Raw genomic sequence first — 20,344 nt, forward strand, 5'->3', positions numbered from 1 at the left:
ACTCCCGCGGGGTAGCTATCCTAATATAGAAAGGTCTTACCTGGAAAATACACAATACAATAATAGACACAGAGGGGCGATATATATTACTAAGAGGTGAAATATACCACCAGCCGATCATAATCGCAAACACACACAGCCCTAATACTGACGGTCCCGAATTCTTCAATCAGGTATGGCACGGGATCCAGTCCTTGTGTGGTGCAGACTTGTTATGGGGGGTGACATTAATGTAGTATTATCAACGCTAGAAGACAGAGTGAGTATAGCCCGCACACATCACCCATGGGCAGCAGCTGCACTTCAACACATCATAGACGACTATCAGCTCATAGACTCGTGGCGCACATTACATCCCAATGCCGGTGAGGGAACCTGCATAACTCGGCAATACAGTGCGTGGTCCAGACTGGACTTTTGGCTAACCTCCAAAGATCTACATTCGTGGGTTACAGATGCCTCGCCTCACCCGAGGACACTCTCGGATCACGCGGCCGTACTATTGCAGCTCCGTGCCCCAAAACCATACATCCAGCCATTTACCTGGCGCTTTCCACCCAACGCACTACTCGATTCGGGGTTTCAGGAGGAAATACAGAGTAAAATAACTGAATATTTCGAACTAAATGAAGGAACAGTAGACTCTGTAGGAAACATTTGGGAGGCCTTCAAGGTTGGACTACGTGGGACCTGCATAGCCCTACGGTCAGGGATACTCAAGGACATACAGTCCACTATGGCAAAAATTGAAAGCGAAATCCAAGATTTTGAAAACCAATACTTCGAGACCCCATTGCCCACAATACTAGCCATATAAGAGTTAAACTGACAGCAGTTCAAGAAGAGGCAGAGAGGGAGACTAAATACTTGCATAAATACGCTCAGGCGCGCAGATATGGTGAGGGAGACAGGCCAAGAAAGACACTGGCAGGCCTCCTAAGGCCACCTAGAGGATTGGCCTACATCGCTGAACTCCACGGCCCGATGCATCACCATCCCCGTACACCACCAGAAGTCCTGAAATCCGTGACGGCATTCTACTAGCAATTTACACCACCCAAACAGACCCTTCCGTATCTGACATAACAGGCTATTTAGACTCGCTGGAGCGATTATGGCTCTGCAGTGCACACCAGGAGTACCTGGACGTCCCATTCACGGCAGACGACATTCGACAATTAATTAACAGCCTACCGTCAGACAAGGCCCCAGGTGCAGATGGGCTCACTGCAAAATTTTATTAAGAATAATCAGACTTACTGGCGCCGCGATTGCTGCTGGTGTACCAAGAGGCCCAAGAAACCGGCATATTGCCGCCATCTATGCGCGAAGCCACACTAATAAACCTATTAAAGCCAGATAAAGACCCCAGGAAATGCGATTCATACCGCCCACTTTCGCTAATAAATTTGGATGCGAAAATATATGCCAAACTCCTTGCGAATAGATTGCAACTACTGCTCCCACTAATAGCGCAACCGGATCAATCAGGTTTCATTCCGGGTGGCTCCACAGTCCACAACCTAGCACCCTCTTTGCACTACTCCATTACCTGGCTCCTCACGAGTCATCCATAGCCGCCCTGCTAGATGCCACAAAGGCGTTTGATTCCTTAGAATGGAACTTCCTCTTCACACTATTAACTCGGCTGGGTCTCAGTCCCACCTATATCCAGTAAATCAAACTATTGTACACCCTGCCAACCGTAAGAGTCAAAGCAAACGGGCTCATGTCCGAACCAATACAAATCATGCGGGGCACGAGTCAGGGCTGCCCACTCTCACCCCTAATCATTGCGATTGCCACAGAACCATTAGCAGCACGTCTCAGACAAGACCACACAAATCGCTGCTTAGGATTCACATCTAGGGAATTGATCGTGCCCATCTACGTCGATGACATACCCGAGGTGAACTTTGCGCCCGTAACCAGGGAGCTGGTGCGATATGGGTGCCTCACAGGTATCCAGATAAACTGGGCCAAATCTACATTATTTCCATTAATGGACGGGACCACCCCCTTTGAAACTGAATACCCAATAAAATGGGAAGACGGACCAACTAGGTACTTAGGGATCTGGCTAAGCGGAGATGTGCAGGAAATATGGACGGCAAATTACAGCAGGGTCATGGACTGGATAGACAATAGAATACGTAGATGGAAACACTTTCCACTCTCTCTGGCGGGCCGTATCACAGTCACTAAAATGATAATCCTTCCCAAATTACTATATTTGTTTGTAAATGTACCAATGCCACCCACGATGCATTTTTTTAAACGTCTTCGGTCCAGCATAATAGAATTAGTATGGGCCGGGAAACAGCTCTAGATATCGTGGCATGTACTTACCCTAGCGTTTGCGCAGAGCGAATTCGGTGCTCCGGACTTTGAATTGTATGCCTATTGTGCCCAGGTTCAATTCCTGCACTTCTGGCAACACCCAAAGCCATTCCAACCACACTTAGCCATTGAACTGGACAAAGTTACCCCTCTGCCCTTACACATGGCTCTCTACCAACACTTCAAACGACCTAAGCGCAAAATAGACACAACTGAGACTCTGAGATGGGCGTGGAGGGGACTCGCTAAGAGAGTGGACCAGGAGGTGTTGTTTGCGTCATTTATTCCCATAGCAGGGAACCCATTAATTCCGCCATTGCTGGACAATGCAGAGAAAATTAGAGTGCAATCACACAACATCACGACTGGAGGAGATCTCTTCCCTTAAGGTACATTTCTCTCGCTACAGTAAATGTGCAGCTCATCACTAGGCTCGGCATTAGACATGCTACTATACTACCAGATTAGCGCGGCATGCAAGTCCAGATACACTACGTTCCCCGGGAACCCTCCGGCGTTGCCAGCCTTAGAACACATTATCACAGTAACCTCCGCTCGTAAACTGGTGACACAACTGTACACCACTACACAAAGAGAGTCCCTGATCATGGTCCCACAGTCGTGTACAGCTTGGGAGGCAAATGCAAAAAGAACTATTGATGGACAGAATGCAGAACAATGTCATACATGCACCCTAGTACAGAGATCTGGGCCTAAATCCATTGTTTATTTGCTCACCATGCCATTCCAGTTTGGACCCAGCCATATGCAAATCAGTCTTGACCCTGTGTCCAATGGGAACAGTCCTGCCCGAACTGCCAGGCCAGGTCCTCCCTGGACTGGAAACAAGCATCCTAGGACCGGTTTCGGGGTTTCACCCCTCTTCAGCCAGGATAGCTTGATTCCAGTGGCATGGAGAGCACGGGACTCACGTCTGAGCACACCCGTCCCACTCGGGGTGACAAATGCAAAAAGAACTATTGATGGACAGAATGCAGAACAATGTCATACATTCACCCCAGTACAGAGATCTGGGCCTAAATCCATCGTTTTTTTGCTCATCATGCCATTCCAGTTTGGACCCAGCCATATGCAAATCAGTCTTGACCCTGTTCCCAATGGGAACAGTCCAGCCCGAACTGCCAGACCAGGTCCTTGGGAGGCAGACATGGGCACTGACGTCACGGACCAGCAGTGGTCCTTCTGCTGTAACCAACTGGAACAACTATCCCCAAACTACCGCCTAAGGCTTATCCACTTTAAATACCTGCATCGCATATATCGCACACCAACACAGCTGCACGGCAAGGGACTACACCCTGACATGCGATGCTGGAGATGTGGATTCTCTCAGGCAACTTTTAGTGCAGGCCGATCGACACCTTCTGGCTCGCAGCACTGTCTCATATAGAGAATATGACAGACCAAACATTAACAAAGACCCAGTTGGTAGCCCTGTTAGGATACGTACATAACACCCCGAAGGCAGTGAGAAAGCTAATGGCTCTACTGCTACTCCTGGCTAAAAGGCAGGTGGCAATCCACTGGAAAAAGCCCACACCTCCGACAGTTCGTGGATGCAGGACATAACATACTGTAAAGACCAACTGTCGCACTATTGGGAACTGATGCTAAACCGATCCCGCCTCATGGATATATGGGAACCATTTATCAATTGGCTTAGAACTGTATGTGAAGAAGAGTGTTAAACCCAGAGGGAAAGTGGAGGACTCACTTATTAGGATGTAATAGCGAATAAGATGTATGCAACTAGCGGGCATAGACCATGGACTTGCACCAGTAATGTCTAAGGGTCGCGCCGCATGCGCGGCCACAACGAACTGTCCATGATACCATACAGTGTACTGTGATTGTGACAATATGAAAATGTACTTCATACATTGCTAATGATGCAAAAAAAAAAAAAATCTCAATCAAATCCTTTTGTTCTGTTTAACCTTCCCTTTTTAGGTCTCGCCTAGGCAGCGCACATGCGCTGCTCTAGGAGGGCCTTTAGCCATCGGCCTTCACTTTTCAAGCTCTGCACTCGTGCTTGTGGCGGCATCCACCTTGCGGGAGCGAGCAGCGGTGCGCCACAAGCACGAGTGCAGTGCTTGAAAAGTGAAGACTGCGCATGCACGCACCACTCCCGGGCTTGTTAGGTCTTACCTATTTGCCGCACCCTCTCTCGACACTTCGGCCAGCCTCTCGAGTTCCTGGCCTTCTCAGCCGTCCCTCTCTTCCTCTTCCACTCTGCCGGTACCCCACAGCCCACTTCCCCTTTTATTGCTCTCCGTCTCTGCCCTCCACTTCCTTAGCACTCGGCTGATAGCATCACTCCAACCATCTGCTTAAGCCGTGTATCCCCCTTTATTCAGCGCCGCGCAGCACCTGTACTCCGTACACCTCAGGGTCTCTCTTCAGTAGTAAAGCACTTTGTTACTCTGTTCAAAGTATGCGAGCTTTCGCCCATCAATTAGTTCAAAGTTCAGCTTTGGTACCTTCCAAAATAAGGCAAGTTTGAGAGGACCCCCGTCTCTCGGCTCTCAAAGTTAAAAGACACGCCATAGGCTATGCGTGGTTCTTGAAGTGTCCTTCCTTTATCAGATGCCCCTACGACGTTTTACCACAAAAGCCTCTGCCCTGGCAGGTTCCCTCCTGCACCCGCCTCCCCCCTCTCTTGGAAGACCCTCCTCTGAGCGTTCCTCTGCCTCCGGTAACAGACCCACGGTCCTGCCCGCCGCAGGATGCTGGCTTTTGCTGATGAGACGTCCCCTTCAGGCCTCTGTCCCTGCCTCTTCCCTGCACGTACACGCCCCGCACAGCAGAGAGAGGCCCAGGGGGCGAACGACTTCCTGACTGATCAGACACTACATTCAGTGTAAGTCAGATCCGACGGCCTGCGCGTCCTCACACACAAATACACTTTTCAAAGCACTCGATTCTAAAGTCAGCATCCGACACCCTGCAGCATGGGGCTAAACTGACCACACCCTCATAGTTGCTTAAATTGTTGCTCCGTGACTGTTTAGATGAGTCTGTGTTTTTTAGTTAACAATTTTTTAACCCAGTTTCCTAGTGCTAAAAATTATGCCCAGAGAAAATCTCCCAGGACTTTGCTACAGGTCTATAATTGCAGTATATACTCCGCATGGCTGACAAGTCTCCTAGGTCCAGTCCAGGTATTTTTGTTTTGAATTCTGGGATGTATAGTCCTGTTTTATAATGGAATACACAAGACTACATGTCCCAGAATTCAAAGAAAACAAGGATTGGCATAGCCAATAGGTCTCGCGTTTGGGACCTGCTGCATAACTAAATACTTATAAGATCCCAAAGGCGAGACCTATTGGCTATGCCAATGCTTGTTTGCTTTGTTGCTGACTTCTTGATATTGTAAAAATTCAATAAAGAAGATTTTTTTTTTTAAAGTATAGTTCTGTATCAACTCGTTCCCTTGAAAATTGGAGATCTCGTTCTCAAGTATTTAGTGTCCATCTTGTTCCAGATGTACGAGACTGGAATCCTAGGGTAAGCCAAAGTGGCAAGTAGTCAGAAATCCCCCTAGCCCCATATATTTGGCATTTGCCACTATGGCTGCCTCCCCTGCTGGGGCAAATATATAGTCAAGTTGGAAAAAACTTTATGGGTGCCAGAGAAGTAGGAGTATTTACGACTGTCCGGGTGTCACTTCCGCGAGAGGTCTACTAGTTCTAGGGTGTGTGCGAAGCTACCCAGTAGCGTCTTCCTGAAAGGGCTTGGAGAGGACTCAAACTTGTCAAACTCCGGGCACATGACATCATTGAAGTCACCCTCACTATTTGTAAAGAGGAGTCAGTATTTAGTATCCCTGTGACCTTCGTCCCGCCTACCCCACATACACCGCACTGCCACATATTTCCCTTCCCAGTCTACCAATTGCCTTTGTATTCTGAAGGGGGCGTTTTTTTAATCAGGATCGCTACTCCCAGAGAGCCAGAGGTAAAGGTGGCCTGCACCAGTAAAGTATAAGCTCCTCTACTCAGGAAGCGACCTCGGAACCCCATCAGATGTGTCTCCTGCGACAAGACCGCATCCGGTTTTATCCTCCTTATATAGATGGTTACCAATCTTCTCTTCACCTTATTGCCTAATCCATGTACGTTCTATGACAGTATGAAGATTTATCCTTGATCTAGTCTCCCACTATCTACCATCTCTGCATACTGATTAAGTCTGACCACCTTCCCTGGCCACCGTCAGGATATATACTGTCAGTAAACATGGCTCGGCTTTTGTGACTGAAAAGCAAGCGACTCTAAAAACGAGCTTCCCAGCCCCTCTCGTTCCATCATTTCTCTCTGGGGCATTGCTTGTTTTTCCGTGTTCTAAGAGTGTAATCTGATTAGAATGGATGAAGGTCATCCGTGTCAGAGAATAGGTCACCACCCGAGGCATTCGAAGTCTGGTTACCTTGGTCACAAGCAGATTTCGATTTGTTGCGACGTGTGGGTGGGTCTTCCTCGGTGTCAGAGGATATTTACGGCCTCCGCTCTCTTCTGTGTGCTGTCGTCGGAGTCCCTTTGCTCCAATGGACTGATCTCCTTGATATCAGAAGGCCTGTCTGGCTAAAAATGAGTGGTGTACCTATGCCATCCAGTTTCAGTTTTAAATGTAAGGAGGGGGGCTATCACCATGTGATATATTCCAATTATTTACCTGGTTCTTTGACTTCAACAGGACAGGAATTTAAGGTATAAAAGATCTGTGGAAACTTGAAACTGGATGTCATAGGTACAGGCTACACAAGTCTATTCAAATAATGACTCATTCTTAACCAGACAGGCCTTCTGATATCATGGACATCTGCCCCAAATTGGTGGTCACTGGAGGTCTCTAACATAGTCCATCTTGCAGGTCCCAAATAGTCACATGCAACTGGCACTGGCAACCTACAATGACAAAAGGATAACAACAACGCAGTCCATATGACAAATCTCATAATGGGCATCATATAAAGCTATCCAAGCAGATCTCTGATCCCCCTCACTCTTTATCGACACCTGTTACCTCTTGCAAATCTATAATATCAGAGTAGACAACCTCCTGCCACTGCCTGCATAAGAAATCATACTGAAACAAAAAACAAAAAATTCATCTACCCACACAACTACAGTACCTGCAGAGCTAATCGTAGCTGCCAGCATACACATGTTGTAAAATGCGGGCATCCATCTCCCATACTTCCTCATCCATCACAACACTTAGTGCTAAATTCCACAACATGATAACAACACTCGGTGGTTATCGTGCACACCATGGAAACACTTACACATTGGCTCAGAGTAACGATAACATTCTTTCAACCACACACACACATGGTGCAGCGTGCTCCCCACGCGCACAAAGCTCTTCAGACCCATGTAGGAATAGTAAGCGCTATAAAAATACCATAATACAACACACATTCTCCCCATGCTGCCTTATCTCAATGTGCCATGTTTGTTTACTAAAAAGGGTGCTTTTGACTCTTAAAAGTGCTCCTTTAACTGTTGTCTTTGAACTTCTATGTTTAAATGTGTGTTTGATCTCGCTTTGTTGAATACTCTGAACTGGACAGATATCAGAAGCAATGTGCACTTCCCCAAAAAAATCGCTCATACCGCATAGTCAACCCTCATTTAGTTAGTTCTTTACCTCTATGAAGGGAGGAGTAGGAATCCACAAAGATTATGTCTGACACTGTCCTATCTTAAGAAATGTTTGAAATGGCAAGATAGTATAGTATAGTAAATGGTAAATTACTCATCTACATCCAAATGGCAGATACGTTACTTTAAAAAGTGTAAATATGCACCCTTCAGTGTGTTTGCACAATCTTAATAAAGATCAGGTGTCATTTAAAGCTTTTTCTTTAAAAACAACCCTATAACTTAATAAAAACAAAGCTGGTGAACATAACATTTAGCTATGTAGTTGATATTACTAGCTTTAATTTTCCTGTGAAGTATTTAGATGGATCAAAGCATTAGCATTCAAAACCCCTTATCTCCAATTCACCAGATGTGTCCTCTTTCTAATGAGGAGTAAAATTTGCTCTTGAGAAATATTACTTTTCAGTCAGCTGTAATAATTCTCCTTTGCTGCTTGTCTTATTTCCTTTCAATAGAGCTATCTGCAAATTATGCAAATGCGCAACAGAAGCTATAAATCAAAGTGAAAGTAGATGCCTATATTTTACTTTCATTTATGCTTCAATCCCACAGGGCCTTCGCTTCTCTGGTGTGAACAACACTGACTACCGTGTTTACCTGCTTGGCAATCCGGTGAGGCACTTTCTGTAAATCATATTATTGTCATGTGTACAACAACAACAACAACTGAATTGAAGAGAAAAGTTGGATTACTCTGTGGATACATTGCTTCTGGTTCTATAGTGGCGACCCGGCACACTCTTCTTACAGTGCCCTGCCAGGTGAAGTGGAAGTAATCAGTTGGTGGTGGATTTTTCTTAGATGGTGAAGGTTTCATTTCATCTGCAACGAAAGGTGGGAAATGATTTTCAAAGATCATTGCAGTTGTCATTTATAGGAGAATTGAGCATGAGGTTAAGAACAGCAAAGATAAGAGCAGTACTAAAATCAGGCCAATATTTATCACCAAAAATAAGTAATGAGTGTATGTACTTATCTGTACCGTACATCTTCACACACTGCTCTGCCAACATTCATATTAGGAACATCAGGGAGTCAAAGAGGTGCTTAGTATTGGTGGTGTATTATCGCCCAAGTACTTTCAATACTATATTTTTTTTAAACAAAATTAATCTGAAATTCGTTTTGACATCTAGCTGAGGAGAGATTTAAGGTTTCTAGAATTTGCATTTACCTCACTGTTTTAGAGTTGTGACTGTGCTGACGATCGTCCCATAAAAGTCTATTCATATGCAATTTTGAAGAAAAACATGCTTTTTTACAAGTTTCGCTCTTTTCCTACCTAATGACTTTAAAAGTATGTTTTACAATATTTTATTTTTTAAAGTTAATTGATGAATACGTTTCCTGCATTATCTTAGCCTGGAACTTGCACCTTCTGTGTGGGGACATTGAGCAGCAGACTCCATGAGGACGTAGCTCCCTTCAGTGATTTCCTTTTAATATTGAAGAGGAAATTGTTTGCAGCTTTAGAAAATAATGCAGCTAAAAAGATCTGTAAATCACATCTGTACACTACCCAAAATACTACATTTTGATTGTCTCCTTTCTGGTTGATATCTACCAAGGAGATTCATGGCTGGTACCTGAGACGGACCTCATTTCAAAGTCAACCCCAATATCACTCATCGTGCTTCTCATAACAGCTTCCTGTGAACATCATATAGTTCTAACAAAAACTATAATATTCACCTAACTTAAGAATGTGCCTAGCCTCAGGGATATGCTACTGGAGAAGACCACTTTGGAATTATTAACTTTCTGCTCTAGAAGGATGAATATGTACATGAAAATGTTTATCTGCTGCAGGTTCCTGAACTAAACGAGTCCCTGAAAACATTATTTTCTATTTGTTTGTATTACATATTTAAATAGTTCAAGTCTGTGAATTTTTTTTCCTGTATTTTAAAATCCGAGCCTAGTTAGATTTACAATTTTACTTATTTGTAAAAAAAAAGTTTGAATTCAATCACTTTGAATATAGCTGTTTATAAATTATACAGATCAACATTTTTTAGACACTAAATATTGTTTTTTATTGTGCCTTAATATTTCCTTAACTAACAATCAAAATGTTATTACGCTAGTGTAAATTCATGCAGGTACATGCATCTACTGGCAAGAGGAATTTGAAAAAAAAATGTCCACCGAGAAGGAGGGTTTTGCTTACCATTACCAAATATTATGTGTTTTAAATAGCATCTTGCACCCCGAAAAGAAAACTCTGCTCCCATATGTTTCAATGGAAGATTACTACATGTTACCATCTTACAATTGAGGAAGTAATAAGCAACAGAAGGGATGGGAGCCCAAGTAAACAGATGTGGAAAGGGGATGTTGGCCTTAGAAGGGGATCCCTTTCTTTAACCCATTTTTAAGTCCCTCTAAACCTATATCATGCCATAAATAAGTAAAAACATATATCCCCTTCATCTTTTATACTAAACCTATCTGGTTTAACATCTGCATTAATGCCTCCATGCTCATTTACTTGAGTCTGGTCCATTGTAAAGGCTTTAAATTCAACTGCTCCTATTCAAGTAAAATGGCATTCATGAGTGTCTCACTTTTGACTTGAATATAGAACGTTAGCACTCTAGTTGTTTATTAGAAATTCATGGTGAAGCTACAGTAGAACACTTGAGAGTCAACTGACATGAATTTAGAATGCTGGTGCTCTTGTCGTTCATTACTGCATTAGAACTTTGTGGAGTGTAGCAGTTTTAGTCAACATGTCAGATATTTATCTCACTTATATGAGGAAGATATCTACGAGTTTGTAGAAAATGTGCCCTGCTTGCAGCCACTGGATAGTTCTAGATAGGGCCATGTTTTCATAGAAAAAGCATTTTTTGCTTTGCGCATAACTTTGGTGCCGTTAGACGAATCTTCACAAAACGTTTCAAAAATAGTTTCATCCACTTCAGCTCCTGTTTGGATAGTTTTATGGTGATCTGTCAAGTGGGGGGCCAAGAAAAAGTGGGCGTCCCTAAACGTGTTTTCCTTTTCATTTTTTCATTGGAAAATGGAAATGTGATAACGCAAAAACTGTTAAACGGAATTTATAACACCAAATTTGGCAGCAAACTAGATCTTGGGTCAGAAAATGTGTTTTTTTGTAATCTGGTGTAAATCTGAAACAGAAATTAAAAAAAAAAAAGAATATGGCAGTCTCCGGCCTTATTTTTTGTAATAACCCACAACCCCTGGGTTGGCCAGAGCCCACAGGGGCATTTTCCACTGGATTCAACCTAGCCTGGCTGGTGAAGGGTGTTACCCCGAAACCAGTCCCAGAATGCTTGTTTCCAGTCCAGGGAAGACGTTGCTTGGTAGTTTGGGCTGGACTGTTCCCATCAGGCACAGGGTCAAGACTGATTTGCATATAGCTGTGTCTGAACTGATGGATTCAACCCAGATCTGCGACTGGGGGTGTCTCAAAAGTTACAGCGCTCCGTCAATTATCTCCTTGTGTTTGCTTTGTTCGCCCTCAGTTGGCAGGGTATGGCCAGACGTGGGTCCCTTGCTCACTTTGCCACTGTATTCAAGTTAGCCTGACTGATGAGGGGTGTTAACCCGAAACCTGTCCCAGAATGCTTGTCTCCGGTCCAGGGAAGACATGGCATGGCAGTTCGGGCTGGACTGTTCCCATGAGGCACAGGGTCAAGACTTATATGCATATAGCTGTGTCTGAACTGGGGTGGCGAAGTGAGCTAAAGAATGATGATGGATTCAACCCAGATCAGTGACTGGGGGTGAGTGTCTGAAAAGTTTCAGCACTCCGTCCATCATCTCATTATGTTTGCCATGATTTAGTATGTCTCATTATACACTCAGACTGCATAGACTGGGAAGGTAGTAAAGGAGGTCCCTCTGATTCCACTCCATTGTCCATGATTGCAAAAGCTGTCATAGCTTCCCCTCTCAGACAGTGTCCGCTAGATAGCTAAAGGCACAGCAGCACATGGGCCTCAGGAAAGTGTTGTGCACACAATGTGAGGATTGCTTGGCTTCTCCATGTTGTCAGAGGTACTTGGGAAGGTGGAATCTTGTCTACAAGCCTCATAAATTCATTCTGTCAAATAGTGTAGGTTTGTAGTCAAAGTACAACTGTAATAATGGAGACAAAAACACAAACCCAACAGCGGCTGAACAAAGGTTCAGCACCTCAATCCCTGTTTTAGAAAAATTAATGTTCTGTGCAATCACTTCCAGAGCCCGCCGCAGTTAGGTTCTTCTGGGGTCCAGAAAAATAGATTTTTGTGAGAAAGGAAGGTGCACCAGGAAAGAAGTTAGAATCATCCAAATGAGTCCAGCAGTTTTCTTTAATTGTATTCAAAATCTTAAAATGGCCTTCACCCAACACTTTTCGTTCCTACGGAGGAACTTCATCAGGGCTCAGAATACAACATGAAGAATAGTATCACCGTATTTATATTAAACAGTTCAGGATCAAACATCAAAACGACGGCCAAGAAAAGCACTCATCCAATTTCCTTAGTAGTAAAAACCTTTTTTTGACTCTCGCGACTATACGGAACTGTTTGCACACTTGGACTATCTTATCAAGGATTTCGGACTTTATATTACCCAACCCCTATTACGGAGTACTCCTTATATCACAGCGTGTATGAATAGAGATACAGCCTCCCTTTTTACTACTAAGGAAATTGGATGATTGCTTCTTTTGGCCGTCGTTTTGATGTTTGATCCTGAACTGTTTAATATGAATACGGTGATGCTATTCTTCATGTTGTAATCTGCGCCCTGATGAAGTTTCATCGTGGGAACGAAACGCGTTGGCTGAAGGCCATTTTAAGATTTTGAATACAAATAAAGAAAACTGCTGGACTCATTTGGATGATTCGGACTTCTTTCCTGGTGCACCTTTCTTTCTCACAAAAATACACGTGTAAAGTTTTTTTATAGCGCGAACAAGACCCTTACGGGTATCAGAGCGCTTTACAGGGTAGTAAGTAACACAGAACAAGCATGGAAAAATGTAGGTGAATCTCATACAAACAAGTAAATAATAACAGCTACCAGATATATTACAGGTGGATATAGATAGTTCAGGCATATTTAGCCATGAGAATAGCTTTCTTGATGCTTTACTTTACTTAATGGAGTGTGTAGCCTACATATAAGAAGACTTGTGCCCAAAAATGGTTTTCTTTTGACAACTTTGGATACTTTAGAGATCAAATGGTCAAACTCAAACTGGATTTGTAAAGCTCTGCTTATCACCCATGAGGGTATTCAGGCGCTGGAGGTTGCTGCTGCTCGGTGTAGTTAGTCGAACAGCTAGGTCTTCCGACCTTTCCTAAATTTCTGCAGAGTGGGGGAGGTCTGGAGTTGGAGGGTGAGGCTATTCAAGGTCTTGGTGGCCAGGTAGGAGAAGGAATGTCCACCGCTACTGCTTCAGTGTAAGTGGAGAGTGCTGGCGATGGAGAAGGAGGTGGAGCACAGTTGTTGGAGGAGTTGGTAGAAGTTCATCCTGTGCAGGGCCCTGTAGTCATGGCTGAGCATATTGAACTGGCACCTTTTGTGGACAGGGAGCCAGTGAAGTGTTCTGAAGTGAGAAGTGATGTGGGCCCGCCTCGGGAGGATGATTCTGTTTGCTGAGTTCTGAATGATCTGAAGTCTGCTTAGCAGCTGTGAGGTGATACCCACGTATAGGGTGTTGCCATAGTCCAGATGGATGGTGACGGTGCGTTTGTTGCTGGTGGGGAGCCATTTCAAGATTTTCCAGAGCATTCGGAGAATTAATAAACAGGGTAAGGGTACTGCGTTTATCTGTTTTTTCATGGTGAGTTTGCTGGCAAGTATGATGTCTAGGATCCTGGCGTGTTCTGTGGGTGAGGGTCCCAGTTCTTCTGGCCACAAGGAATCATCCCACGTGGATGTTTTGCTTCCGAAGGTGAGTATCTCCCTTTGGTCAGTGTTGAGTTTGAGGCAGTTGTTTTGCATCCAGCTGGCAACACTGGTCATGCACAGGTGGAAGTTGGCCTTGGTGTTTTGCGGGGTGTGCAGATGGGGAGAGGATGAGCGGAGTGTCATCAGGGTATATGGTATGATGTTCATACCATAGCTCTTGACCGGTGTGGCCAGGGGAGCCATCTAGGTGTTGAGCAGTGAGGACCTTTGGGGATGCCTCAGATGATGTCCTTTAGGCCCGAGGTGTATTTTGGAAGGTAGACACTCTGGGTTCATCCTGTGAGGAAGGATTCAATCCTTTTGAGGGCATCCCCTTGGATACCCATCTTGTGGAGTCTTTTTAGGAGGGAGTAGTGGGACTGGGTGTCGAAGGCTGCCAAGAGCTCGAGGAAGTTCACAACTGTGGTTTTTCCCTGTCTAGGAGAGACCTGATATCAACAGTGGTTGCCATTAGGGTGGTTTCTGTACTGTGATTTGAGTGAAACCTGGATGGGATTGGGTCCAGGAGGTGGTTGTTTTCTAGGTGGTTGGTAGTTGGAGGTTGATTGCTTTTTCCCAAACTCTAGCTGTGAAAGGGAGCAGGGAGATGGGCCGTGAGTTCTTAAGCTCTTCGTCTGCTGATATTTTATGGAGGAGTGGTTTGACTTCCACTTGTTTCTATTCCGCTGGGAAGGTGTCAGAGTCGCAGAGGTGATGGAGATGATGAGAATGGCGGTGAGTTCTTTTCTGATAGACCAAAAAGCACAGTTAAGGGGCAAATGGAGGATAAAAAAGCATAATGAAGAGGAGGCAAAAGTCGAATAAAAAAATCAGAATTAACAGAAGGCAAAGTCGGATTTTAAAAAAAGAACAGTTAAGTGGGCAAAAGATTAATAAAAAAGCACAATTAGGAGGAGGCAAAAGTTGGGGAAAAAACTGTTAAGGGAGCAAAAGGATGCAAAAGTCAGATAAAGAAGTACAATTAAGAGGAGGCAAAAGTCGAATAAAAAAGCACAATTAAGAGGAGGTAAAAGTCGGATAAAAAGCAGAGTTAAGGGGCAAAATGACACAGCCTGATAAAAAGCACTGTTAAGGGGCAAAAGGAGGTAAAAGTGAGATAAAAAAGCAGAGTTGAGAGGAGGCAAAAGTTGGATTAAAAAAGCACGGTTAGGAGGGCAAAAGACGAATAAAAAAGCACAATTAGAGGAGGCAAAAGTTGGATTAAAAAGCACAGTTAAGGGGGCAAAAGTTGAATAAAAAGCACAGTTAAGGGGTAAAATTCGGATAAAAAAGCACAGTTAAGAAAATGCAAAAGTAGAGTAAAAAAGCACAATTAAGAGGCAGCAAAAGTCGGATAAAAAGGACAGTTAAGGGGCAGAAGGAGACAACCCGATAAAAAGCACGGTTAAGGGGCAAATGGAGGAAAAAGTCAGATAGAAAAGCAGAGTTAAGAGGAGGCAAAAGTCGGATAAAAAGCACAGTTAAGGAGCAAAAGGCGAATAAAAAAGCACAATTAGGAGGAGGCAAAAGTAAAAAAAAAAAATGCAGAGTTAAGAGGAGACAAAACTCAGATTTTAAAGAAAAAGCACTGTTAAGTGGGCAAAAGAAGAATAGCTGAGAGCTCAGCCTGCAGCAGCGGTGGGGAGCTGCTGCATGAATTGGTACAGTAATCCTTGTAATAACTCCTCTAATCTCTGCTAACAATGCAGAACGAGGAAGTCACTTGGAGAGGGAGTGAGTAAGTGCATTTTTGGGTGATAGTAGTTCACCTGCTGTTTTTCTGTGCTCACGAGGTCTGGAGCTTTACTCATTAGGGTATAATCTGTGGTAGGAATAATGCCTCCTTGACACTCTCACTTCTTTCCCTGCAGGTGATCTGGTGGCTGAATCTGGGCTGCATTGGCATCTATCTCCTCATGACTTTTGTTGCAGCAGTCTCCTTACAACGGGGTATTGAAATGGCAGATGAAGCAAAAGGTATGCTTATGCTTTTTATATGAACTAGTTTAATATATTCTTACTATCCATTAAATATACTGTACCTGGTAAATATGAACAGTTGGTTATTCCACCTTGGGACAATGGTTCAAAGTAAGGTGCTTGTGACCATGTACATAAACTACACAAAACCAACCAAGCCCATTGCATTTGTTTTAAAGTCCCTTCAAATGTCCCTTGGGCTCCTTATCAAATGACATCTTTGTTTCAGTTTACAAGAGCTCTGACCCAGCTGTTCTACTTTCCTTGGGTATGTGAGGGATGAGTTATTTGTTGTTATCTTGTTTTAAAGTTTTTATGGAGCATCAATCTCCAACCAAAAATTATGCGCATAGTGCGGTTCGAAGGTCAATTGCTCCATGCTTTACCACGCCTTAATCCCAGATGACTGGCACTCCCCTTATCTTCATCTTGAAACTTTAGATAAATGCCAGTTACTTACATTTAAGACTTTTCCCGTTATTGGATCTTGCATAGTTTAATTGCATTATTGGTTGAACCTCAGTCTTGTTAAAACTGAAGTACCAGTGCTTTATGACATGGGTCACCGAGATGCTACTTTTACTTGAGTGTGTACTTAAAAAACATTCTTGATAAACATTACAACAATAATACAGTTTGATCTATATTTTGTCACTTTTTGTGCAACCAAAATCCCACACAGCCTTTTGAATATCACATGTCTTCAAATATAAACACCTTACTGGTTCTGCTATGAGTTCATCTTCTGCTCAAACACCCCCAGAATGCAGTAGCTATTTTCAGCTCCTAGAATCATTGAATTCTCATAGCTGGGGGAGCTAAAAAGCAGGACCATTAATTTGATGTCCCTTGCTCATAAAGCCTTATATTGCAAACATTAATCACTGCATGTACCTTTATGCTTCATAGCTGAGGTCACACGCGGATCTGGCATTTGGCGTGGAATGGTCCCCAAGAGAGAAAAAAATTGGCACCCTTTATGAACTCCATCTCCATTGCTTCTAAGCTGCTCCCCAAATTTCTTCTGGGCAAAAAAGCTCTTTAAGATACCCAAAGGCAGCTTAAGATTCAGATAATGATATAAATCAGTGCAAGTCAGTTCAAATGTATCTCTGGTGAACCTACTTTTTAGGTCTGATTTGACAGTGCTGCTCTCTGCAAGCACTATGGTTAACAGCTCTTCAAAATACACATAGAATGGGATTTGGCTCTACCTAGAGGAGTATTTCTCTCTCACCTCATACTTTTGGCTGTTTGGTCTATCATTTGGCTTGCATTGCATTTTACATCTCAAAAGTACACGAACAATCACAAAATAAATGTTTTATCTCGTAGGTGCACTGTATACATCAAATAGGTGTTTCTATTTTGTTTTTCCACTATACCAGACTTTGTAATGTTTTAATCTGGACTGAAATGCAAGCCAGACCTATTCGCTTTGACAATATTTTCTCTATTGGACACTATTTCCATTATCCATTTAAAAAAAAAAAAAAGATGCTTGGGATTGATTTTAACCAATGCATTGATTGAATGGGTCGGGTGGTCAGGTTCATTCCCTAATAGGCATTGTTTAAGACAGAAGAGCTGTCTGTTACAATGAAAAGATTGATTTGGTGGGTACGAAAATAGGTTGTGTGTCAAGTTTGATAAGGTTGTATATCTGAAGAGGGTACTTTAACTTGGTGCTGGTTTCAACAAAGGGGGCAAGAGTTCGAATTCCAGGGTCTGGGGCTGGCATACTTTGAATGGGACAGACCTATCGCTTTTCAGAATTGCTGCTATACCTGAAGTAGGTACCTGCAATACAATGATGTTATACTCCTTGTAACAATATAAATAATTTACACTTCACAACTAACAGTGTACATTTATAGTTTAAAATATTCAAGTAGCAAGGGCAGTTTTAGTGTAAATGTCCCTAATTCACAGAGTCATTTACAGCTTAGGCATCAGCAGTATAAGTTTCTCTGCCTCAAACTCACAAGAGGTACATTACAGGGATTAGCAATTATTTATTTTATTTTAATTTTATTGATAGTTTCTCAACAAGAAAAAACAAACAGCACAAGGAAATACAGTACATGGCATAAAGGTCGGTATGTATACAGTACACAACGATAAAGAATCCATTGGGAGCAGGTCAGAATTACCCATACAATCATAGAAAGAGCATTTCATTCGGAACATAAGGGAGATAGATATGGACAAGGGTGTATAGTGCAACACAGTCATGTAGTAAAAATGTCCATCACATTATCCGAAAGAACAGGAGATTAGATAGTAGGCACAGACAGCAAGTAGGTTGTGAGGGGTGACCAAATGTCCCGTGGCCTTGATGGTGCAGGCAGCTCCTCAGCATAACAGAGCAGCTGATCACGATAGTAGGTTAAGTCCTGCAACCATAATTTGGTAGCGGGGGCCAGCCTACTCTTCCAACACATGGAGACCCTCCGTTTGGCCATCAGCACCGCAATAGCCACAAATCTTCTGCAGGAGGCCTTGACACCGGCAACAAGACCAAGGAGACATAATTGAGGGGTACAATCCAAAGGAAGCCCAACCATCAGGCGCATAATCTTTACAACATTTTCCCAATATGAGAACACCTTGGGGCAAACCCATGCCAAGTGATAAAAATCAGCGTAAGGAGCTCCACAGCGTCGACAGGCAGCAGAGTCCCTCAGACCATATTTGTACAATTGGGCAGGTGTATAATACAGCTGATGTATATATTTAAAGTGAACCATTCGCAGATTCCCCTTAGCTGTTAAGTGCCCAGTCAGGCGGCAACAACCCGCCCACTCGTCCTCAGCCAAAGCGCGCGGTAAAACTGCATTCCATTTATGCAATACCGCTACACCAGAGGCAGCTGCCTCCTTCTGCGATATCGATATAATCTAGTGACCAGTTTCACCCTAGAGGGAGTAGTGTATAAAAACTGCAGTGCCTCTAGCGCAGGCAGCTCAGCAGGAAATTGTGAGTACAGCACGCGCATGGCCGACCGCAATCTGGTGTAAATGAAGAGGTGCATAGCAGTGATAGGACCTTCAGCAACCAAGGATGCTGAGGCAATGAACTGGCCTCCAGGGTACACATCCCTCATGGTCACCAGGTTCATGTCTCTGAGGATCCGCAGAGCACCCACCTCAGTGGTAACCGAGAGACATGTATGATGAAGTAGAGGCATACTGGGTGCATAAAGTGGCAGTTTCTGCGCCCGCCTACCCAACTCCCGCAATGCTTTAACCGTGGTCTGAACTGTAACAAACTCCCCCTTTTCGAACACTGTGTGAGTATTAACAATCATGGCCTTGAGTGGTATGGGGTGCACCGCTCCAGCCTCGACCGCCACATGGGGAATATAAGCAGGGTCATGTTGCCAATAGTACGCAAAGTGGGCTTGTGCGCACAGATAGTATAACTGGAAATCAGGTGCCGTAAAACCAACCTGCTCGTAAGGAAGCGTAAGAGTTTCCCACTTGAGACGAGGCTTTTTACCCCCCCACGCTAATGTAATTAAAAGTGAGTGAAGGGAGTTAAAAAAGTGACGTGACCGATGTATCGGAATATTTAAAAATAGATACAGAAAGCGGGGGAGTATTACCATTTTTATTAACGCTAGACGGTCAGCAAAGGAGAGGGGCAGCTTAATCCAGCGGGTGACCTGCTCTTCGAGGCGCGCAATAGCTGTTCCATAGTTGGCTCGCACCACCTCCTGGGGATCACGGTGCAACCACACACCCAAGTATTTCACTGTATCAGTACACCACACCAGGGGAAAGTCTAGGTCAATGGGAGACGTACAGTCCGTAAGGGGCAATATCATGGATTTAGACCAATTTATACCTAGCCCAGAGAACCACTCAAAGCGAAAGTATTCCCGGTGGAGGGGAGGCAAATGGAGGGCAGGCTCACGCACATACAGCACCATGTCATCTGCGTACATGGAGACTGCCAGAGGGTGCTGGAAGAACCGCAATGCCGCCCGGTAATAACGCTGCCGCAAGATACAGGCCAGAGGTTCAAGAATGAGTGTAAATAGTAATGGGGAGAGCGGGCAGCCCTGTCGCGTGCCGCGATGAATAGGGATTAATTTAGATAAATCATCATTAACCCTCACTCGTGCTGTAGGGCAAGTGTAAAGCAGTTTTATCCAGTTGGTGAAGGCAAAGAGCACCCCCATACGATGTAAAATCGCAAGCATGTAGGACCAGGAGACGGAATCAAAGGCCTTAGCGGCATCAAGGAGCACTGCCACCGCAGGCAACGTAGGTTCCAGGACATGCATAACCGCAAAGAGCGTCCTGAGATTATGGGAGGTGGAACAAGTGGGCACAAAACCAGATTGATCCGACAGGACCATGACCGGAAGAAGCAGCTGTAGTCTGGTCGCCAGGACTTTAGCTAAAATGTTA

The 20,344-nt window shown here is 44.0% G+C and overlaps 1 protein-coding gene across 2 annotated transcripts in view; it reads left to right on the forward strand.

The window, feature by feature from the left end:
• The window catches only part of POMT2 (protein O-mannosyltransferase 2), a 408,616-nt gene that overhangs the window by 299,838 nt on the left and 88,434 nt on the right, over positions 1-20,344 (forward strand). For both annotated transcript variants that reach the window (XM_085626671.1, XM_085626672.1), the window contains 2 exons: positions 8,586-8,645; positions 15,818-15,923. In XM_085626671.1, coding sequence (XP_085482797.1) covers positions 8,586-8,645; positions 15,818-15,923 — 166 coding nt within the window. The remainder of the gene's footprint in view (positions 1-8,585; positions 8,646-15,817; positions 15,924-20,344) is intronic.

The sequence above is a fragment of the Triturus cristatus genome, chromosome 9, assembly GCF_964204655.1.
Source record: "Triturus cristatus chromosome 9, aTriCri1.1, whole genome shotgun sequence".
Taxonomy (NCBI): domain Eukaryota; kingdom Metazoa; phylum Chordata; class Amphibia; order Caudata; family Salamandridae; genus Triturus; species Triturus cristatus.